Source organism: Ailuropoda melanoleuca, chromosome 2 (assembly GCF_002007445.2).
Source record: "Ailuropoda melanoleuca isolate Jingjing chromosome 2, ASM200744v2, whole genome shotgun sequence".
NCBI lineage: Eukaryota > Metazoa > Chordata > Mammalia > Carnivora > Ursidae > Ailuropoda > Ailuropoda melanoleuca.
The window spans coordinates 28,226,652-28,249,528 of NC_048219.1; the positions used below are offsets into that span (position 1 = coordinate 28,226,652).

Consider the following 22,877-nt stretch of genomic DNA (forward strand, 5'->3'; position numbering starts at 1 on the left):
CAATTCTTTCTAAATAGGAAGCCGTAGGCTCAGAAGAGGGAGCGCTGTAACAGCCATACCCGGGGAATTAGGGCACGGTTATTCACTGCTGTTTCCGTCTAGGGAGCAGCAACATGTGGGTAGTTGGTCATTAGAGAACAGCCCAGACTGTCTGCATTTCTAACCAAGTTGTCACTGCTGTACGTTGCCCCAACATTATCTCCTTCAGTCCCTGCAGCAGCCCACAGCACACCCTGCCGTGAATCAGGGTGTGCTCTGGTGGTCTGGATACATCAGATTCATTCGAGAATGCTTTTAAATAAAAGAAAATCTCAGGTCTTAGCCCAGAGATTCTATTTCAGTAGGAATGAAGTGGGGCCAAGAAATGTCTTTTTCAAAAGTTCTCCCAATGAGCCAATGCACCTGTTTGGGAGTAACTGTTTTACTTAGTGGGGTATAGTTGCCTGGCTCTTGAACAGGACAGCTGGGGCCTCACGCATCTTCCTCCCTGTAGAGCTCGCTGCAGCAGGAGCCCGCAGGGAAGACGGCCGAATCCAAGTTCAGATGCACAGTAAGTGTCAGGAGAGTGAAGATGGTCGGCCGGCTTTCTGAAGGCCAGGCATGCAGCCTTGTCTGGGGCTCTGGTGGCTAACCAGGGTAAGGGCTCAGCCCAGGGTGACTTGGCTCACAGAGGAATGGGGACAGCATTGTGAGCTGACAAGGCTGCCTGGCCAGGCTGAGATCCTGGGTGCGTCTGCCCTTCCTGGGAAACAAGAGAAATGACTGTTGTACACGAGGATGCAGCTTAATGTTTCCCAACCTTCAACTCGTTGTTTACCAAAACCCAAGTTTTTTAAAAATGCTATTGGATAAAGAGGGTACCTTTTAAATGGCTGCTCAAGGGTAATGTTAGAAAGGCATCCTGAGGACCTTTGTGGAATGTCCAACCAAGACAGTAGGGAACTTAGGACTCAGATGGTCTCCTCTTCCACTTGTCCCTGCGTCCAGCAGCTTTAATTTCCACTACCTGGACAGGAGACCAGTCCTGGAGTGTGGGGCAGGGAACTAACTTTCCTGGCGATGAGCGGCAGGCCTCAGACATGCCACCACCATTCTAATTTTTATTTAGTAACAATGTCAGAGCTGAAAGCGCCCTTTTTTTGAGATGGAGAAAATGGGGTCCTGAGAGGGACAGTACTTGCCTGGGGTTTACAGCGAACCAGACACTGGGGCCGGGGTTCGTCTACCCCAACATGCTGCCGCACCACAGCACCCAGGGTAGCCAACCTGGGGACGGGCTTCCGTACGCGGAGTGAGACACGTCCCGGGGTCATTCACTGCGCACAGCTCAACAGTTGCCCCAGCACCATTTATTGGCGAGTTAAAAATTTCCGCACTGATCTGCACCAGCCCGTCCTAAACCGGTTTTCATACACGCAGCAGTCTGTCTACTGTCCGCTGGTCTGTCTATCACAGTGCCAGTATGGTGCTGGCTTCACTGCCATTGCTCTGTCACTACATCGTGCATCTGATAGAGGGGGTCTCCCACCTGTGTCGCATCACAGATTTCAGAATCAACTTCTGTTAAAAAAAAAGTTGAGACTTGGACAAGAACTTTATAAATACATTTGTTGAGAAGGATTGTATCAAGTCTTCCTATCCACTGATAATAGTATAGGTCTCCATTTATTTAGGCTTTAACACCTTTCAGCCAAGTTAATAATTTTCTCACACACTAAGGTCATGAACATTTTTGATAGATTTAACTCCTACTTACTTTGGAGGTATTTTTTTGGTTACTGTTATAAATGGTACTTTTGTCTTTATTGACATTTTGCACGTCATCAGTGTACTGAAATGGAATTTCTTATGAACTTCTATATATTGATCTTAAATCCAGCACCTATTAATGCTTTTGTATTTTTAAGTGGAAAATCACAATCCGTGAAAATGAGCGGTTTCTTCCTTTTCGATGCTTTCCCTTTACTTTATGTTGTCGTAGCACACTGGGGACCTCACGCACAAGGCAGAGTAGCAGTGATGAAGGGCATCCTCAGCTTACCCTGACCCTGAATGGACTACTACACACATTTCATTTGCTTTAGGTTTCCTAGCGTCTACTTTGTGAGGTGAGGGTAGTTCCTTTCTATCCCCAGTCTGCTAAGTTTCTGTAGTTTGTTGTTGTTGTTGTTGAACGGGTATGAAATTTTACTGAACACTTTTTCTGCATCTGGTTTTCCTTTAATCTGTTAATGATTTGGGTTCTTCTACCTCTTGAAAAATGAGAAAATAATGTAAAATATAAAGAAAACCTTGAGATCCTTTTATTGTTTCTTTGTGAGCCATAAGAGACTTAAACCCAGAACGGCTGCTTACTCAGGCCGCTTCTGCTTATTTGCTTTCCAGCTGGGCAGTGGACTGGACCCTGGGGGTGACAGCCTGCACAGACCTGCTGGCTGAGGGCGGGCCAAAGCAGCTCTGCTCTGTCAGCTGCAGAAGAGAGCAGGTCCGGGGGCCGGGAACACAGGGAACCTAGAGGAAACACGACGTAGACGCTAGACTGGAGAACGGACAAGGTAGGGATCACTTTACTTCCCTTGGACGCAGCCAGCTTCATCTGAAATCTAAGGTAGTACTGTCCCTCCCTAGTGCCCCCCACAACCAGTCTGGAAGTGGGCAGACTTGTTCCCAGTGGGCTCCTCAGAAAATGAAGGTCATCATTTTTACTTCCAAAGAATTTTGGCTCCAGCAAAACATTGGAGAAATAAGGTCTCTCATAACAGGTTTTCCAAATGATGGATTCACCAGTGTGAACGCATGAGCATGTCCTCACGATCTGACTGTACATGCAACAACTCTCTCTACTCTGCAGGGGATCTTCAGACCCAGGGAACCAGGCCCACGAACTTACTGGGCCATGACTCCTGTCTTCAGACCTCCACAGGCCTGTCCAGGGGCAGAACATGGAAGCATGACCACAAAGGTGACAAACCAGGGCCAGCAGGAGCTCCAGGAAACACAGAGGCTGACTTAGCAGAAGGAAGAACTTTCATACTGACGCCCGTGATGGGAGAGGATTGCCCCATCACAGCAAATGGACAAAGAAAGACTTGATGACCGTCCAGCAGGAATTTCATAGAGCAGATTCATGCCAGGACTGGACTGCTGCCTCTAAAGTCCCTGCTAGCCCTGGAATATGAAGTGACACCAGCCAGAAATGCCTCGGTTTACTTGAGAGCCAAGATGGGCAACGTAATGTTTGGCTCAGGACCGTGGGGCACATGGCATCATGATACAGGCCCGGCTGCCCTTTGCTCCCTTGGCCTTGACACCTTAGGTCCTCTGGGTTGACCTCCCTGCTCCCCAAGAGCCGGAGAGCCCTCAGAAGCTATGTGTTCCTGCGTATTCTACAAACTGGATCCTATCCTGTGGGAATGTGCCAGGAAGCAGTCAGCCTTCCAACAGGAAGTCCTATTTGTGGAGGGAGTTGTTGTCACCTGACTCTGCCCTCACGCACCAGTGCGGCACAAACAGGGGCTTTATTGGTGGGGCTTGGGAAGCTGTGACACCGCCCAGCATGCAGGCTGTGAGGGCTTGGACAGCTTCCAGGAGACAAGGGATGAGGGACTAGCCTCAGTGGGCTCTGCTGCTCGGGGCACGTTGTCTCTTCTCAGTTGAAGCAAGTGTGCAGGAAGAAGGTTCAGCACTTCACAAACTGGTGAGTGACCTCGTAGATTCCCACAGATTCCTGAGCTTTCTCGTCATAGTCAGTCCAGTCCTGTGGGGAAAAAACGGCCCTGTCAGTCTCGTGATGGCTTAGGACGGTAGGGACAATGGCACTCTGGGACTTGAAAGGCCCAGTTCAGGCTCTTACTGAGATATTCATGAATATGTATGACCTAGAAGAGATCTAGAGTACATTCTGGGCAAGTCACTTAACTTCTCAGAGTCTCAGTTCTGTCCTCTATTAAAAAAGCGGACAAAACATGTTGAATTTTGAAAGAAGCAAGTGAGGAAACCCAGACAGAAGTACTTAGCATAGTGTCAGGCACAAAAAAGAGCTCAATTCCAGCTATTGTTATGAGGCGCTGTGCAAACTGAAGGAGGTTTTAGTTCTCCTTCTGAAGCCTGACCACAAGGCTTATGTAAGGTAGTGACATGTTCACTAATACAATTGATTTTCATTATTCACAGTAGTTATAAGTCTACAAAACCACCAGAGTCACTGAATTAGTAAATAGTGAACTGCCACTCCCAGGGGAAACACAGGGTTAGGTTCTTGGAAATCTCTGATCACATTTTCTTCAATCAATATACAAACTTGTTTTGGGTAGGTTTCTGTGTAAAAATCCCTTATATATAGTTGATTCATTAACACTGAACTCTTAGCCAACAGCACTGGAACTCATGCCTACGTAAAGCTTATCTAACATGTATTTTCTCCATTAGGCATTTCCCAGCCTTCTCGTTTGTAGACACTGGGTAGCACTTCAGCAGTACACTTGGGGCCATTTAAACAAACACCAAAATCACCAACAAAAATAAAAAAAATGTGGAGTCAGCTTTCTGTTGATCTTTGTTCATCGAAAGGAAAGGATAATCCCCACCAGGTACCTTATAGCACCCCGCCGGGCCCCAAGTCCTGTACCTTCTCCTGCAGATTAATATCACTGAAGACTGTCCCCGATTCCACACCCTCAGCAGCAAACCCAGCCTGTAGGTGACAGGAAGGCGCGGTTAGTCTGGGGGAAGGGAGGCACTGGTCTGGCCTGTAAGGCCTGGCCAGGGATTCACAGCACCCATGGGTTGGGAGGACGGAGATGCAGTGCGAGTTCCTGTTCTGGAATAACTACTGCACTTTTCGGCCTGGCAGCTTTCTCAGGACTACAGTGGTTCCTCTAAACCAGAGCCTTGGGCCAGAGGCAGGAGGTATGGGGTAAACCTTTCCACTATCCCCGAGTTCCTGAAAGATCCTGGGCATGTCATTCTCCTCTCTGGACCTTAGTTTTCTTGTTTAGGAAACGGGGATGAGAAAGAATGCTGTTTTGTCTCCCTGCCTCATAGATTTGTGAGGTGGAAAAGCTGCATAAAGTGGGGTGAGTGCTGGCTCTGGAGTCAGATAGGCCTGCGTTCAAAGGACAGTTCCAGTGCTTACTGTCCCCCGGGCCAAGATGCAAAATCTCTGAAGTTCTTTCCTTGTCCAAAAAATAGGATGAGTAACTTCACACGGTACTGTGAGGATTAAATGAAGTAATATGTAAACATGACCAGCACAGTGCCCAACATATAGCAGGCGCTTAATAACTAACAGTTATTATCCTTAAAGAGGGGAAGTCCTAGGCCACGGTCTCTGGATGAAGCAGAGCTCTGTGGTTACTTCCTATGTGCCCTCCCCAAAGATACAGGTTACGCACCTGGGGCTGGAAATCAACCGGTTCAAGGCCTCGGCATTCAAACTCTACGATTGTCTTGAACTTCTCGTTGTCTTCAGCCTAGAAAAGAAGTAGGTTGAGTAGGTGCCACAGAATGGGGCTCGGGAGCAAGTCCTCCGCTTCTGGAAGAAGCCTGCATTGGGCACCTGCTCCTCCCGAGACCTTCTCGGACACAGTTGCCGCAGGAGAAAGACTGTTCTGGAGTCAGCCTGCCTGGATACGCGCCAGACAGCTCTACCTCTCTTCCCAGCTGGGGCCTAAAATTGTCAGGCTGGGCTGAGGACACCGCTGCAGGTTTGCTGTGAAAATCTGAACTATGTGGAAGTAAGTGCCCCGCTGTAATACCTGATACTATGCTCGATAAATGGCAGATAAAATTATCAAAATAAAAATATGAACAAGAATGTTAGGCTGTAAAGTCTCCAGATCTTCCCAATGGCCCAGGATGCTGACCTGCAGCCTTCGGCTACGCCTCTGCCATGCTCTGAGGCCAGAGGCTGACTTACTTACAAGCCTTTGAAATGGGCTTTTGATGTGGACGAGGCACCTCTCAGGGGGCTGGTATGATGAGGGAATTCATGCCTACCTGACCCGTGGGTTCAGAGATGCCAAGCACCACACCCCACATTCAGGCTCGTTCTGTCCTTCACTCTACAGTCCTTTCCCACGCACCGATCACGTGCCTGGCACGGATGAGGCACTCTGTTGGCCCTGGTTTGCTGTATGTTTGCTGGTGTGTCTCACCTACTATATATCATTACTCGAAAGCAAGTCCTTGCAACGTCTCCCTTTAACTTCAGGACGAAGCTGAGAATTTGACATAAATCAGACATGTTTCAAAAATACTAAGTAAGGTGGGCCCCTGCGTGGCTCCGTCAGTTAAGTGTCTGACTTCGGCTCACGTCATCACTTTGGGGTCCTGGGACTGAGCCCTGTGTTGGGCTGCGTGCTCAGTGGGGAATCTGCTTCTCCCTCTCCCCCTCCCTTTGCCACTCCCCCTGCTCACGCTCTCTCATATAAATAAATAAAATCTTAAAAAAAATAGTAAGGAATGGGTGAATACAAGTAACTATGCTTTAAACAGATGCAAAGTGCACACTCCCTCCCTCCCCTTTGGACCAATGTTACACAGTAATGTATAACGAGCTAATGTCAACATCAGGGTGCCAGAGAAGGCTCACAAGTCCCCCAGTGTAGACAAGGCAAGTGCTCCCAGTGATGGAAACTGAGTGGAGGTTGGGCAGAGGTTCCCTGAGCTCCCACAGCCCAGTGCTTATTAGAGAAGACACTGTAACGGCCTGTTTATGAATCTTCTTCCTACCAAGCACTCGGCCAATATATGGTGAATCAGTGAACAAGTGAGTACATGAATGAATGTCCCACAGCAAGTCACTCTGGTGCAGACAGAACTCTAGAACCCAGGCCTCCTAGCTCCCAGTTTAGATTTAATCCCACCACACCTGCCACCACAGCAGGAAACTTACATTGTAAGATTGGATGGTGCTGCGCAAAATCTCTGAAACATAAAAAGACAAAGTTGACTTGAGTCCATACTCTGCCCCATCCCTGTGCCCAGATGTGGCTCTGGGAAGAAGAGTCGGCTGCCACAACCCGGGCACCTTAGGCCTGGGTTCACCCACAGTAACATGAGCCCGCTTTTGGTCTGGTACCAGGAAGACGTGGCCCCAGTTGGCAGAGCTCAGGATTCGTGGCCTGACCTACCGATGGAGTTTTCCCTTGCACACAGCTTGCACTTCTGGACCATGGAGGCGCTGCCACGACCTCCCTTCAGTGCCACACTGTCCTGGCAAGGGTAAACAGAATCTCTAGTCACACATTAATTAGACATGATCCCGTCTACCACTTATTAGACGGGTGAAGAGACCAAGACCCAAACAGGGAGTACCGTCTGCTAGGACAAGAATCCTGGGGAGTTTCTTGAGACTGAGAAAGGGACTCCCCTTGATTTTGAACTCTGCCTCGCATTCCAAAGAAGCCTGTTCTTCCCAGTGTTGACCATACTAATGGCTGCCCTTCCAAACCACAAAAAGCAGAGTCCAAAGACATGAGAGATTAGGACCACAGGTTCCCTCCCCAAATCCCTGCCCAGAGGCCTATGTGTGTTTGCGTGTGGGTATGGTGGTAGGGGGAGTAGTTACCATCAGCCGAATATACTGCCACTTCTCTGAAATCTCACCACAGTTGCCACATTTCATCTTGGGGGAGGAAAAAGAGGGTTAGTAACGTAGTTGGCTCAGCCAGACACACAGGGGAAGGGCAAGAAAAGTGTGACGTAGGCAGGCTCAACCTACCTTCCTGTCCACGATTTCACCTCATCTTACAACCAGCGCCACCAAGGACATAACCTAAATTTCTCTCTGGGCAAAGAACAGGTCAAGTGTTTCTCCTGCTGGTGTGCCCGCCCTCCTCTAAGAAGTACCCTGTCTGGCTGGAAATTCAAGAAATGGTCTCAACAACTCCCACCCTCACCCCCTTGTTGGGTCTGCAGCTTCCCTTATGTTCTCACAGGCCTCCTAGGTTCTTAGAAAAAGTACTTATCACTGTTACCCTATTTCTCTGTCTCCTCCGCTAAACTCTGTGCTTTTTCAAGTGGAAGAACATTAATTCCTCAAAAAAGCGCTGGTACTCGAGCTTCAAAATATTTGGTAGTAAAGGTGGCCAGAAAGCTTCCGAAAAGGGACAGAACTTTTGCCAGGTTCTGAAGGATGCTGGGGTTTAGACGAAGAGGGAAATAGAGCAGAAGCTCTGAAATCTGGGAGAGTGAAGGGCCTCACACTGCTAGGTAAGGGGGGGGCCTCTGTAGACCAAGCCACCAGAGTACCAGAGTCATCAGTATGGGATGGAGAGGGATGGGGGAAGCCACGATCAAAATTAAAACGATTTCACGATAAATAAAATCTAATCAACAAATAGAAGGGGAAATTCCCCTACTTACTAAATCCCAAGACCCCTTCAGGTAGTCTTTCGTTTAGTATTTACACAACAAGAAATATTTCACGGAGGAAAAATTACAAAAGGAATTCCGAGACACTACCAATTAAGAATTAACCAATACATTTAGAAAAGTGAACAGGGGTGCCTGAGTGGCTCAGTCTTTAAGCGTCTGCCTAAGGCTCAGGGCGTGATCCCGGCGTTCCAGGATCGAGCCCCACATCAGGCTCCTCCGCTATGAGCTTGCTTCTTCCTCTCCCACTCCCCCTGCTTGTGTTCCCTCTCCCGCTGGCAGTCTCTAATAAAATAAAATCTTAAAAAAAAAAAAGTGAACAAATTCTATTCAGGAAAAAAATATTTAACGGTTATACATTTCCAATCTTGCTGGAGACAAAGCTCCCCTTCGAAACAGACTTTGGGTCGGGAAAGCTTTCCCTGGGCCGCGGCCCATAGCGCCCTGCCCACTTCCGGAGTCGCTCCCCCACCCGGAACCTCGGGGCGCCTACAGCCCCTCCGATGCCCCTCCCTTCTCCCGCTTAGGATCCCGCCCCTCCAGCCGCACCTTTAGGTACCACCGGAAGTCCTCACCCAAGGGGCGGAGGTTGGTGACATTCTCCAGCGTGGCTTTGAGCTGCAGCGCAATTTTCTGCGGAGAGGGAGGGCCAGAGCACGTGCATCGACCGCGCCTGCGCAGCCCTAACTAGCCCCGGCCCCGCCCCTCCTGGATGCGAGCTCTGCCTCCCCGCTCCTTCTCAGCGCAAGCCCACTTCTCTCATTCCCTCCTGGCACGAATTCCCGCCTCCCAGATCCTCGCTACTTCCCCGTCCCTGCCCCGGCGGCAGTTTGTCTGCGCCTCACCCCCATAGTGGCTCGGCTCGGCCCGACCCGGCGAGTGCTGCGGCCACTACTTTCCGGCCCGTCGTAAACGGTGGGCGCGGCCAGCGCACCGTGGGCGGACCTCCGGCGTGCGTCAGGCGGGGCGGGGCCTTCAGACGCTGGGGCTTACCTCGCGCGCTGGGTTTTTTTTTTTTTCTTCCGTTAGGAGGACTTGTGGCGGTATCTTGAGTGCTCAATTAACCTGAGCTCAGACCCGCCGAAGCCGGCTTCCAGATATTTGCTGAACGCCGATCTCGTGGCGGCAGTATGCTAGTCTGAGGCATACCGTAGCAAACACGATAGTGCCTGCGCGAAACCTCTGCTAGGGGTTCCTTCTGCCCCTCAGGTCTCTTTCCTGTCTCTTCACTACTCGGTCTTCTCTCACCCAACAACCGCTTGGTCCCTGCTCCCTTCTGAGGCCTCTTAGATCGCGTCGGTTCCGCCTGCCCGCGGCCAGCTTCTCAGATTTGGGGGATGGGGCCTTTCTTCTCTAACCGCTCTTTCTCCTTCCCCCAGGAGACCTGCTTTCAGAGGGTTGCCCCGTCTACACGTCTCTCGTCGCAGTCCCCAACACTGCACACTCCCTTTCAGCTGGCTCTTCTCTGGGCTCCTGGTTTATCCTTGTACATTTACCTGAAGCTTATCTGTCCTCTTGTCCAGGGCACATCTGAGACCATACGGAAGCTGTGGGTGTTCCAAGGAACAGCCTATTTGCGACACTTACAGCCTTTGAGGTTCTCACGGTCATTCAAAATTTGGAGTTACTATTGTCTACTTCACCAACTAACTTCATTGCCCCAGGTACCCTTCTATAGAGGGGGATGCACTGGATTTAGGAACCCTTACATCTCTGGTCCCAGATCTGGACCTAAGCTGCTGCTATCTTTTAAGGAGGCAGATGGTGCGTATTGGGGGCGGGAACACTGGCCTAGGAGTCAAAGACTTGGGACACGTCCCAAGCTGGCCTGTCTTGTGGGATGTGAGCTTATCCTAATCACCTCCCCACAAATGAGACTTACCAAGCCCAGTTCCTTTCAGCGCCCATGACCTGGTAAACCAGCAATTTGCCTAAGGAAGCAGTGCAATTTAGCAGCAAGGAAAAGTTCCTGCAGATCTACCTACCGAACAAATTCCCACACTGTCCATACCAGCTAGGTCTCAGTTCCTGTACTGATTTTAAAATGGATTATTAGAAAACTTCTCTGAGACCAGGCATTTTATCCCTTATATAGTACGAAACCAAAATGTTTCCTCCATACTGAAACACCTACAGATGTATCTATAAAAGAAAACACTAACCTCAATTATATTTCAATAAAGCCAGAGGGGGAAAAACCCATTTCACACCTAAAAACTTAGCAATACTTCATTAATATAAAATACCCAGTGTCCAAATTTCCTTAATGATGTCAACTTTGTTTTTTTGAGTCATAATCCAAATAGGGTCCAAACAGTGTACTGATTATGTGTTTCTTAAATCTCCTTTAATCTCCCAGTTCCCACACCGTCTCTATTTATTGTATGTTTGCAATTTGTTTATTGAAGCCAGCTCCTCTACCCTGGCGTTTCCTTTGCATATTGATTAGATTTCTATTTTATTTTCTTTCTTTTTAAAAAATCTATTGTATTTTCTAACTTTTCTCTCTATTCTCTTATTCCTGTAAATTGGTAGTTGTATCTACAGTTGATTAAGAGATTTTTGGCGATACATTGGCAAACACACAGGGTGTTAGTGTTTTAAAAAATAGTTGAGGGGCGCCTGGGTGGCACAGCGGTTAAGCGTCTGCCTTTGGCTCAGGGCGTGATTCCGGCGTTATGGGATCGAGCCCCACATCAGGCTCCTCCGCTATGAGCCTGCTTCTTACTCTCCCACTCCCCCTGCTTGTGTTCCCTCTCTCGCTGGCTGTCTCTATCTCTGTCGAATAAATAAATAAAATCTTTAAAAAAAAAAAAAGTTGAGGAGAGTTCACATGTTCAGGTCTTTATAAAATAACAAAAAATTGCATTTGTTATTGTATTTATTAAAGACAGTCATTTGTAGTTTATAAAAAAAATATTGCCCTGATATACACAAAAATTTCCTGATAATGGTAATTAAAAACAGGTACCCCCAAACCCCCTTGTGTCCACACCAATTTTCAATCTAGATTGGCTTAATCTTGAAGTGTAATCCAATAAGACTGAAGACCAAACACTTCAGGTCCTGGACAAGATAATAAAATACTCGTAAGCCTTCTGGATCCCTATAATACAAGAGGAAAAACATGTTTAAAAAGCTGGAAAAAAAAAAAACTGGCAAAAAAACCCCAAAACATTTAACAACCCAGATTATTTACATAAAGGTATTTACAGAATTAAAACTTCAAAAACAACCAAGTGTCCATAAAGAAGGAAAAGGCTATGTGCTACATATTAAACAAGGTCATTTAAAATGTTACAGTTTTGTTTTTTTTAAAGATTTTATTTATTTGACAGAGACAGACAGCCAGCAAGAAAGGGAACACAAGCAGGGGGAGTGGGAGAGGAAGAAGCAGGCTTCCAGCGGAGGAGCCTGATGTGGGGCTCGATCCCAGAACACCGGGATCACGCCCTGAGCCGAACGCAGACGCTAAACGACTGCGCCACCCAGGCACCCCTAAAATGTTATAGTTTTTAATGGGGAAATATTTATATTAAATGAAAAAAAGAACTATTAAAATAACAGACTGATCTCAGTTATACTTTTGTGCTATTTAAAAGTTATATAGTTTTTAGGGGCGCCTGGGTGGCACAGCGGTTAAGCGTCTGCCTTCAGCTCAGGGCGTGATCCTGGTGTTCTGGGATCGAGCCCCACATCAGGCTCCTCCACTGGGAGCCTGCTTCTTCCTCTCCCTCTCCCCCTGCTTGTGTTCCCTCTCTCGCTGGCTGTCTCTATCTCTGTCAAATAAATAAATAAATAATCTTTAAAAAAAAATAAAAAAATAAAAGTTATATAGTTTTTAATGCATGGGAAATAGACAAGAAATACTTCAAGATATTACTGGCTGTCTAATTGTTAAGTTCTGTGGGTGATTTTCCCCTTTTTATTTTTCTGCATTTTCTACAGTGAGCATGTACTACTTTCAGAATTAGGAAAACCTTTTTTTAAAAAGAAGTAGTGCTAAGCAGGATCAAGAGGCTGAAGATTATTATGGCACAACTGGCTAAGAACAAGAAGACTGTCCAAAGGAAGACAATTACACCCAGTGTGTACAAAAAGTGAGCCATAGGGGCACTTGGGTGGCTCAGTCAGTTAAGCATCTGCCTTTGGCTCAGGTCATGATCCCAGGGTCCTGGGATTGAGCCCCCGTGCTGGGCTCCCTGCTCAGCAGGGAGCCTGCCTTTCCTTCTCCCCCGCTCATTCTCTCTCTCAAATACATACATAAAATCTTTAAAAAAATAATAATAAAAGTGAGCCATATCTAATTCCAAATCCTCAAAACACAGGAGATAGAGGTTGCCAAATTCTTTTTTTTAGGTAGGCTCCATGTGCAGCGTGGAGCCCAATGCAGGGCTTGAACTCAAGACCTGACCTGAGATCAAGAGTCAAACCCTTAACCGACTGAGCCATCCAGGCACCCCCAGAGGTTGCCAAATTCTAAGGACTCTTTGTAGCATACAGACTCATGTCTCAACTTTATAATTTGCCCTACTGACAACATTAAGTTTTACGTTTGTATTCTAAATAATTTCAAGTTTCAGCATTGTCAGACTATAAGATGTGCTAGTCTGAAGAGCCAACACTGAAAGGGTGTTCAGATCGACCCTGTGACTCTACAGTTTCTCTCAAGCACCTGTTTTGGCATATTTCATTTTCTGTTCTGGCCAGATTCTTATTTTGGCTGCTCCTATGACATTACTCTGTGTGTCACTGAGGAGCTGTGTGTAACAGTGACTGAATAAAACATCAAAAGCAACAGGAGCAAGCCCTTGAGAATAATTTGGGGTCTCTCTCTAATAAGAACAAAGCTGAGCCCTTCTGTCTTTTTTTTTTAAGATTTATTCATTTTAGAGAGAGCAAGCGAGCGAGAGAGGGGACGAGGGACAGAGGGAGAGAGAGTCTTAAGCAGACTCTGCGCTAAGCGTGGAGCCTGACGTGGGGCTTGATCGCGTGATCCTGAGATCACGACCTGAGCTGAAACCAAGAGTCAGATGCTTAACCAACTGAGCCACCCAGGGGCCCCTGACCCCTTCTGTCTTGCATTTGTACCAGATCTTACCATAATGGTCCCAATTTGGTTAAGGGTTTCATATCAGTCTGCTTCAAAACAGACACACCTGGATGTAAGGGTCATAGACACTTACTTGGATTGATTGACATCAATAAGAGAACCAATTTTTGATGTTGTGAAAGAAATGTGTTCATCTCCAATGACAATTTCAAGCTCCTAGAAACATTTAAAAAAAACTAAGTCAAGCTGGATTTTCCATCAACCCCACAGAAGATATATCATCTGTCGAATCACACAAACTCTGCAACATAAACAAGACCAGCTCACTCTGAGCACTAACCTGTGCTGGATCTAGAAACAAAGAGAGAAATTAAATACTGGTTTAGTCCTTGAGTAGCTCACACTCTTAGAGGAAGATATGTTTGTCAGGCTCTACCATTTCCGGGATTTGGAAGAATTTACAAGCTTTACATAGGCGTTTTCATTGTTAAGACAGTGGAGTAACGTACAAATCTTGTGCTTTACAAATACCAAGAATCTAATCTTTCTGGGCAACATGGGAAAAGGATAAGTCTAGGCTTTGGGTTTGATCCCGGCTTTGTCACTACCAGCTGTATGGTCTTGGGTCTCGATTTCTAAACAGGAACACAAGTAGCACAAATCTTTAAAAAATTTCCATGGGGGTGCTCGCTGTGTGCCAGCTACTGTTCTTGGTGCTCGGGACACATGGAAAAAACCAAAGGTCTGTGCCCTTGAGGAATTTACAATCTAGTGAGTTCTACTTCCTTTTTCTTAATTTTTTTCCTATTTCTTTTTGATTTATAGTTTTCAATTATGAAAAGAATTCTAACAGAAAACATAGAAAACTACGAAACCAATGTTAACATCCAGATGTGAAAATGTTAAGTCATACTTGTGTCAAATTTTTTAAAGATATAAAACATTACACATACAAAGTTTATACAAGGTCCACCTCCCATTCCATTCTCCCTCCCGCATCCCAGAAGTTGAGATGTATTCTTTCCACTCACGTTTTTAGATTTGGTAGTATGTCTTTAAATTTTTACAAAAATGATCATATATGCATCCTTTTGCTTTTTTCATCCAACACTGTTTTTGTATGTGATCTAATTCATTAGTTTTAAATGCTTTAGAATATTCCATTCATATCCTTATTTAAGCAGACTTAAGTTCCCGTTTTATTGTACTATAAACAACGTGGTGAGACTATTCTATGCATCTCCTTGTACGCGTGTGAAGATGTCTTTAGGAATATTCCTAGAAGGTAAGAGTTTTTTTTCAATTTTGCCAGTTACTACCAAATTATTTCCTAAAATGGTTGTACTGATGTTATTCCCACTACTATATAAGATCTCCTTTTTCTTTCTCACATCCTTTTTAAAACTTGATGGTCCCCCACCCCCACTTTTTGCTATTCTGATGGGTCTGAAATGATATCTCATTATTTTCCAAATTTTCACTTTTCAGAATGTAGACATTTTCATATACTTATCGGCACTTGTTTTCCATTCTGTAAACCGCCTATTCAGAACCTTTACATATTCTGTCACTGGGTTATCTTTTTTTTTCCTCCTGGGTTATCTTTTTATTATTAATTTGTAGTTCTTGATATATTCTAGATATAAACCCTTTGCCATGTATGTTTTGCAAATATCTTCCTTCAATTTGTGGCTTATCTTTCAACTTTATCAGGACGTCTTTAGCTAAACAGAAGTTTTAACTTTAAAGAAGTCAAATTTATCAATCTTTTCCCTTGAGGAATTTAAAATATTCCTTCTCTACCCAAAATAATAGAAGATAGTCTATATTTTCTGTTTTAAAATCTTGTTTTATTTCTACACATGCTCTAACTTAAAAATATTCTATAAACATACTGCCAACTTATACCATTTGTTAAACAATGCATCCTTTTTCTATTAATTTGAAAGTTCACCTCTGTCATACCCTGCTCTGAGTTCCCATATATTCATGGGTTTGTTCCTGGGCTCTCTATTCTGCTCCATCGTTTACTGGTCAATTCCGAGGCAATACCACAGTAGATGACTGTACCTTTTCAAGAAATCTTCAAAATTATCTTGGTTACTCTTGTCCCTTTGATCTTCCATGAATTTAATGCTTTTTTAGGCTTTAGGAAAAATCCGGATGTGATTTTGATTTGAATTGCAATGAATTTACCAAATAATTGAGTTGTTCCATCCACAAAAATGATACATGTTTTTATGTTCTTCCGTAAAGCCCTTTTAAATTTTATGTATCTTATTAGATTTACTCCCAAGTTCTTATAGCTTTTGTTGCTATGATGAATGGGATTTTGTTGTAATTACCTTATCCAACTGGTAGTTGCTAGTGCATAGGAGTATGCCCTGTTTTCTTCACAGGACTACTGTGATTGTTGAAGGAGTTAATAGAGCTGAAAATTAATGGTAAAGCAAAATACATATACATGATTTTACTGAGATCCCGTGGACATAAATTAAAAAAGTTAACCTTAGAAAGTACTGAGGATGGGATTTTCATTTCACTCTTCAAGCGGTAGACTAGGTATCTATCCAAAGGATACAAAAATAGCGATTCAAGGGGGGCACCTGCATCCCAATGTTTATAGAAGCAATGTCCACAATAGCTAAACTATGGAAGGAGCCCAAATGTCCATTGGCAGATGAATGGATAAAGAAAATGTGGTGTATATAGACAGTGGAATATTAGCCATCAAAAAGAATGAAATCTTGCCATTTGCAGTGATGTAGATGGAGCTAGAAAGTATTATGCTAAGCAAAATAAGTCAGAGAAAGACAAATACCATATGGTTTCACTCGTATGTGAATTTAAAGAAACAAAACAGAGGAACATAGGGGAAAATAAGATAAAAACAGGCAGACAAACCATAAGAGACTCTTAACTATAAGGAACAAATATGGTTGCTGGGGGGGATGGGGTAACTGGGTGATGGGCATTAAGGAGGGCACTTGATGTAATGAGGGCTGGGTGTTATTCGCAACTGATGAATTACTAAATTCTACTCCTGAAACTAGTAATACACTATATGTTAACTAAGTTGGATTTACATTTAAAAAAAAAAAAGTTGACCCACCATTTGAGGTGAATTAAGAATTAACTTATATGGGTTTTATATTAATAAATGTAATTATTATTGAGATTTACTATACACTGGTACTATTTTAGTCACTAAAAATATAGCACTGAAAAAAACAGGTAAAAATCCTTGTATTAAAGGAGCTTGCAGGGGTATATGCAAATCTGTTGTAGTGGGGGAGGAAAAGAGATATATAAAGAAAAGCAAACAAGACAATTTCAGACAATAATAAATGCTACAAAGAAAATAAAACATCTTACAAAAAAAAACCACACAAAAAACGGGGAGGGGCATTTTAGATTGGATGGATAGGCAAGACATTACTGAGGAAGTAATGTTTGAAACCTGCAGTAATAAAGACAATGTTGGATAGAACATTCCAGGAAGGATGCAGCAAATGCAAATGTCCTAAACTAGGAACAACCTAGCTGTGTCTGAGAGACAGAAATAAGGTCAGTGAGGTCTGAACACAGTAAAAGATTGTCTGAATGGTAGAAGATAAGGTGGGAGTTCAGATTTTATTTTATCTTATTTATTTTTTAAGATTTTATTTATTTATTTGTCAGAGAAAGAGAGAGAACAACACAAGCGGGGGAGTGGCAGGCAGAGGGAGAAGTAGGCTCCCCGAGGAGCAAGGAGCCCGATGCAGGACTTGATCCCGGGACCCTGGGATCATGACCTGAGCCAAAGGAAGATGCTTAACCGACTGAACCACCCAGTCGTCCTGGATTTTATTTAGTGGGAAGGCAGTGGAGAACTTAAAATCAGTGGAATACATTAACATTTTAAAAGATTAGTCTTGTTTCAGGATGGAAAAACAGGCTGTACAGGACAAAAGAAAAAAGGAAATCAATCAGAAGTCTAGATTAGGAAGGTAGCAGTTGAGGTGGAGAGAAATAGCTTCCCTGTTAACACAGTCAAATATGACAGTGGCTTTATTTTAATTACCATAATGGTCTTCAGAATAAATATATAAGCCATGAATTTAAACACATATACCTAGCTGCTTGCATATGTTCCTTCTATTAGACTGCGAAATAATCATGCTCTATTTCTCTTTGTATGTTCACAATGCTTTGTCCGTAGTAGTTACTCGGTAAGTGAGGTGGGCAGCAAAACCTCTGAGAAGGGCTGGGGGAGAGTCACATGAGGAAATCCAGGGCTAGGCTCTAGGTGGTCGGAAGCACCACTGGCTCTCTCTGTTCCTCCCTGTGGGATTACTGCTTCCTTGGATAAACGTGCTGGTTATCTGCTTCGCGTAGGGCATGCGCGTGTGCGCACACACACACACACACACACACACACACGGATTCAATGTCAGATGCAGGGCAGAACTCATCTTACTTGTAAGACTTCTGCACTACAGGACAGTTGCTAAAACACTCACCTGCCGGCCCACTCGGTCAGGGGGAGGCCACAAGGCATCATCCTCTTTGGTAATTTCACTGTCATCAATTATTCTCTTCAGTTCCTCCATTACACTTTTATGTACATAAGCCTGAAAGCAAATTAAAAAATGGAACTTAAGTTGCATCCCTAAGCAAGTGTTCTGACTCGGATAGTGATGCAAGTTTAAAAAAAAAAAAATCCTACTCCTAAAACCTAGTTTCTGGCACCTCTATAAGGGGGATGGCATTCAGGCATGAAGAGGGCAGGGCCAGAAGTGCCCAGTGCCTACTCAGACCCCATCTACCTGTTTCTTTTCTTTCTTTTTTTTTTTTTTAAATATTTTATTTATTTGACAGAGATAGAGACAGCCAGCGAGAGAGGGAACACAAGCAGGGGGAGTGGGAGAGGAAGAAGCAGGCTCATAGCGGAGGAGCCTGATGCGGGGCTCGATCCCATAACGCCGGGATCACAGCCTGAGCCGAAGGCAGACGCTCAACCGCCGTGCCACCCAGGCGCCCCCATCTACCTGTTTCTACTTCTTGGCACATTCTGCTCACTTGGACCTTCTCCTTGCTTACAGACCCAGCTCACACCTGAACCCAGAACAAAGGATCTGTGAGTAACCCTGGTTATTCCTAACTGATGACACGATAATGAAGAGCAGAGACATGTCTTCTAAAATTCATTTTGCATATTAGTCCACATAAAAAAACATAAGGAGACTGACAGGTGTGGGTAAACATAACACTGAATGCTAGTTAAACATAACAGTATGAAAATATATTGACAAGACATCTTCAAATGTGACAAAGTGGTTAAAAGGAAAGAGAAGATTTGATGAAGCCTCAGTAGTGTGGCAGGAGTTACACAAAATGGAGCACATGGACTTGAGAGAGGCAGGCACAGCTTTGAACTCCCACTCTCTCTCTTGCTAGCCAGGGTGAGGTGACTTTGAACAAGCCCCATCATTAATATCCGGGCCTTCACTGTAAAGGGTAATAATACCACCCATCAAACAGGCTTACAATCAGGGTTAAATAAAATTGTATGTAAAATACCAAGTGCCATGCCTGGCATCTAACCTGCATTCAATGATGGGAACTGCTTTCCCATGCTCCCTTTCCCCCATTCAAATGCAAATTAAAGAGCTCTACTGAAAGCTATGAGCCAGGGAATGTACCAAACACTGTAAGTATAATATATTTAATTCCATGATAGCACTGGAGGGTGGGGGGTGGTTTTATTATTTCTATTTCTGCAGACAAAGAACAGGGAATTTGCCCAGGGGCACACAGTAAGTAGCAGATTCAGGGTTTAAACCAAGATTTGCAAGGCTTTAAATGACTACCAGTAAGTGATTCAGCACTGTGAAAGAAAATATAAACTAAAAGGTCTAAGAAAAATTTTAGAAGGTGTCTGTACATATGTCTATACTTCCCTAGTCTTTTTCAATACTACTCCCAGAAAGAACAAAAACAAGACAAAAGGCTAAATTGTAGTGAAAGAAAGGCTCTCAGAAGGCTCATTACCTCTTTTCTGATCATGACATCATTTTTGTAATTGCTGTTGTTGGCATATCTCAATTTCCCTGTGAGGAACAAAAAAAAAAAAGGCAGTATTTATTAAAAACATATGAATAAAGTGTCATTAGCTCACTAAGACGATCAGCTGTTGCTTCAAATGTCTCCTAGCTTTCCCTTCAGTGTCTACCAGATTTACTATTTGTACTTCTGGTGTTCCAACGATACCAGTCTTTTCAGTTCTTCACTTTACGCTATTAAATAGCCTCAAAGCCAAAAATACTGCTGACATTGAATTACAATTCTTGCAAAAGGCAGCTCGGTGTGATTAAAGAACACAAGCAGACTCTTTTGTGACTCCGGCAAATTATATCCCTGCAGGTTAACGTCCTCAGCTGAAAACAGGGAGAGTGATGGTAACTCACTTGCACACAGGGCCTCCTGAGGCTCAAATGAGTTGTGAAAGCAGTTTGAAAACTGTAAACTGCTGTTTACGTACTATTCATGTGACCATGCAACACTCTGATCTATTCCTGTGATGGAAAAGTTGTGGTTTTATCACTAAGCATATCTGGTATACAAGGCCCTTTGTGTATATGTGTGTCCAAAAGGCTAATCTGGGTATATGCTGGGTATGAAGGAAAAGATAAAAGGAAACAGATGAGTTTTTACCTTTGGAATAGAAGGCACACATGTAAACACACTATGTTGTCACACTACCAAACACACTAGCTTGTCATTGTTTGTTTACAACTGGGGCTTGTCAGATTCATCTTTGTGCCCCCATTTAGTGGGAGTTTTCTATCATCTTTGATTCCTTTTCCTTCACCACAGTGGCCCTTCCCCCAGATCTTATCAAACAGCAAAGTCCTATTGGTTCTGTCTCCCATTGTACCCTAAATTCTTCTATCCGCTTTTACTAGCACCCTAGTCCCAAACAACATCCTTTTTGTCTTGACAACTGTAACTGACTCCTAATAAGTAGCCCTGTCTCCACTCTTGCCCATTCTGCACCCAATGATTAAAGCACTTTTTCAGGAAAAGATCACATCTCTTCTCTCCTCAAAACTTTCCAATTGCTTCCTGCTGCATTTAGAATAAAATCCAAACTCTTTGTCATAGCCTGTAAACACCTACATGGTGTGCCCCCTGCCTACTTATCTGACATTGTCTCTTACTTTCCTCCTCAGAGCTCACTACTTCCTCAGCCATATTGGCCACCTAAAACATGCCTACTAGCTCATTCATGCCCTACAGCCTTAACGCTTGTTCCTCCCTCTGTCCAGAATGCTCTTCTTCCCGAGCTTCACAAGGCTGGCGCCTTCTTGTCCATCAGGGTTCAGTTTAAATACTACCTTTTCAGAGAGCGCGCCACCCTGCTTAAAAGCAGCCCACCAGCAATTATTCCATCATTCTGTTTTATGTTCTGACCACTCGTCACTATCTGGAATCTTTTTTGTTGTTGTTTATTTCTCTCCCAGCACCAGAATATACGTTCCATGAGAGGGAACCTCCTGTATCCCAGATTGTGAAAGAGAACCTGGCACAAGGTAGGCAATCAATGTTTGCTTAGTGAAGAATTCTAGTAAAAAAAATGTCACAGAACAGAAGTCCCTGCATATGGAAAGAACCAATGGAGCGGTCACAGGAGTGATCCTTTCAGATCCGCGCCGCAGTCATCAGTCCCTTCCTCTTCTAGCTCCTCGCACATCCCGGAACCCTGGCCTCCCCCCTCACCCCAACCCAGGCCCAGTCCTCGGTCCCGGGGGGCCAAAGGCCGCTCTTACCGTCGGGTCGGAACTCAAACTCCAGAAACTCATGGCCGAATTTGCCCTTATGACCCACATAGTAACGCAAATAAAAGTCACTCTCCATGGTTCACAAGGAGGGACCCGAAACCAAACTTTTATCAGCAAACCCCACCGCCGCTGTTTGCGCCCAACACTGACGTTTACCTGGGCGCGCGGAAGTGACGTCAAGGCAAGGCCGTCGGCCCTGGCTAAACGGCCCCGGTCTCTCCCGCTCCCGGAAGTGGGGGCAAGTCTGGCCCAAGCGCCGGCGGAAACAAAGCGCTTTTCTCCCGAAGGCGGGGTCAATGCAGCCCCGCCCCCTCGGCCCGAGGCGGGATCGAGGCTGAGGCTCGACCCCCGGGTTACTCCCAAGCTTGAGGCTGAAGCAACTGGACCGCCCCTGGGTTTGGGCTGCGGGTCTGGAGCCCTTGCTTCAAGACTTCCGGCTGAGCACCCCGAGTGCTGCGCCCTTTCAGGCTCGATGTCCGTTTAAGTACACCTGACTTGTGTGAGTCGGGCAAAGCTGATAACCGTCCCTGGACCTAGGTCTCAATAATAAAATGGGGTTCAATGAGCTGACCTCACAGGAAAAAAAAAAAAAAAAAGGTTAAGTGACCTGACCCCACGGAACACAGCACACGATGTGTCAAAAGTTGGCTGCAACTGTACTTGGCTGTTTACGGACCCCAGTTCAAGGAAACTGTCCCCAGAGATACTTTCCTGAATTCACGGTGGAGATTGGAACTAACTTATTGCCCATTTTATCCCTTTTACTTTTTATTTCTTTTTATTCCTACCTTTCCCTTTCTACTTCACTGGTCTGTAGAGTAGGTGCTGTGAATAGAAGTTAAACTGAATATTTAATTTCCCATTCTCGTTTTCTATGCACTGCTTACCCAGCAGTGATTCCCAGTCCTGGCTGCACAATGGAATCATTTGGGAACATCTTAAAAATACTGATGCTTGGGCCCACCCCAAATCAATTAAGTCCTCTTGTGGTGAACCTAGGCGTTGGTATGTTTTTGCAAAGCACCCCAGATGAGCTGCAGTTGAGGACTGATGCCCAAGAGGCCCTTGTCTTTTCAGGCCAAAGTGGTTGACCTCTGTGAAGTCTTTCTGGCTGTGGAAAAATTTTCCTCCTTGAGTAGGCAAAGGACAATCAAAATCCTAATTATTAGAAGACTTATTTAGCTCATCAAGGTTCCAGCCAGGGGGGAATGAAAACAGTTCCAGAGACAGTGCTGAGATGGCTTCCTTCTTGGGGCCTGGCCACTCTAACTGTATACTATTATGTATTGAGGTCAGTGGTACCTTGATTCTCATTCCCAGTCTTGCCATTACTCCTCTTCTTCCTGAAAAAAATTAACTGGTAGCAGAGTGTAGAGTGGGTGTGATGGGGGAAAATCACTGGAAGCTTGTGTTAAAATAATCCTTGTGCAACTTGATTCATTGTTACGGAAGGTGAACTGATTAATTTTTTGGGCCTCAAGTGTATCTTTAAAACCAAAAAAATAACGTTATACATCTGGCAGGACCGTTGTAAGGATAGGAAACAATATCTTGGAAATTGGGGAAATACTTTGCAAAGTGTAAATTGCTATAAATCCATAAGGCATTTTATTTAAAAAAACAAA

At 44.8% G+C, this 22,877-nt stretch overlaps 2 protein-coding genes across 5 annotated transcripts; both read right to left on the reverse strand.

Moving 5' to 3' along the window:
- Positions 1-1,774: 1,774 nt before the first annotated feature.
- Positions 1,775-9,436, reverse strand: CZIB (CXXC motif containing zinc binding protein). Of its 4 annotated transcripts, XR_002141997.2 has the most exons (9): positions 9,222-9,324; positions 8,926-9,009; positions 7,571-7,627; positions 7,134-7,215; positions 6,896-6,927; positions 5,394-5,471; positions 4,628-4,693; positions 3,497-3,757; positions 2,280-2,511 (listed from the first exon to the last, which is right to left on the reverse strand). XR_002141997.2 is itself a non-coding variant. In XM_019795848.2 (8 exons), the coding sequence occupies exons 2-8, from the start codon at positions 8,973-8,975 to the stop codon at positions 3,680-3,682; spliced, it is 417 nt and encodes a 138-aa protein (XP_019651407.1). In that variant the 5' UTR covers positions 8,976-9,009; positions 9,222-9,436; the 3' UTR covers positions 1,775-3,679. The 4 variants fall into 4 exon arrangements, 3 of the variants coding, with proteins under 3 accessions (XP_019651407.1, XP_002915804.1, XP_011218699.1); XM_019795848.2 differs by having other exon boundaries at positions 1,775-3,757; positions 8,952-9,009; positions 9,222-9,436; XM_002915758.4 differs by having other exon boundaries at positions 1,775-3,757.
- Positions 9,437-11,239: 1,803 nt separating this feature from the next.
- Positions 11,240-21,434, reverse strand: MAGOH (mago homolog, exon junction complex subunit). The gene is made up of 5 exons (XM_002915740.4): positions 21,241-21,434; positions 19,463-19,521; positions 17,932-18,042; positions 13,563-13,645; positions 11,240-11,482 (listed from the first exon to the last, which is right to left on the reverse strand). Exons 1-5 carry the CDS (start codon positions 21,326-21,328, stop codon positions 11,383-11,385), a joined length of 441 nt encoding a protein of 146 aa, XP_002915786.1. The 5' UTR covers positions 21,329-21,434; the 3' UTR covers positions 11,240-11,382.
- Positions 21,435-22,877: the final 1,443 nt, after the last annotated feature.

Coding starts and splice junctions, on each gene's coding strand:
- CZIB (XM_002915758.4), bottom strand. Junction 7,628..8,925: donor ACTTCCGGTGGTACCTAAAG/GTGCGGCTGGAG, acceptor TCCTCCCCCAAG/ATGAAATGTGGCAACTGTGG. Junction 5,472..6,895: donor GCACCATCCAATCTTACAAT/GTAAGTTTCCTG, acceptor CTTCTTTTCTAG/GCTGAAGACAACGAGAAGTT.
- MAGOH (XM_002915740.4), bottom strand. CDS start 21,328: ATGGAGAGTGACTTTTATTTGCGTTACTATGTGGGTCATAAGGGCAAA. Junction 19,522..21,240: donor GTTTGAGTTCCGACCCGACG/GTAAGAGCGGCC, acceptor TGTTCCTCACAG/GGAAATTGAGATATGCCAAC. Junction 13,646..17,931: donor CTGACCGAGTGGGCCGGCAG/GTGAGTGTTTTA, acceptor AAATGTTTCTAG/GAGCTTGAAATTGTCATTGG.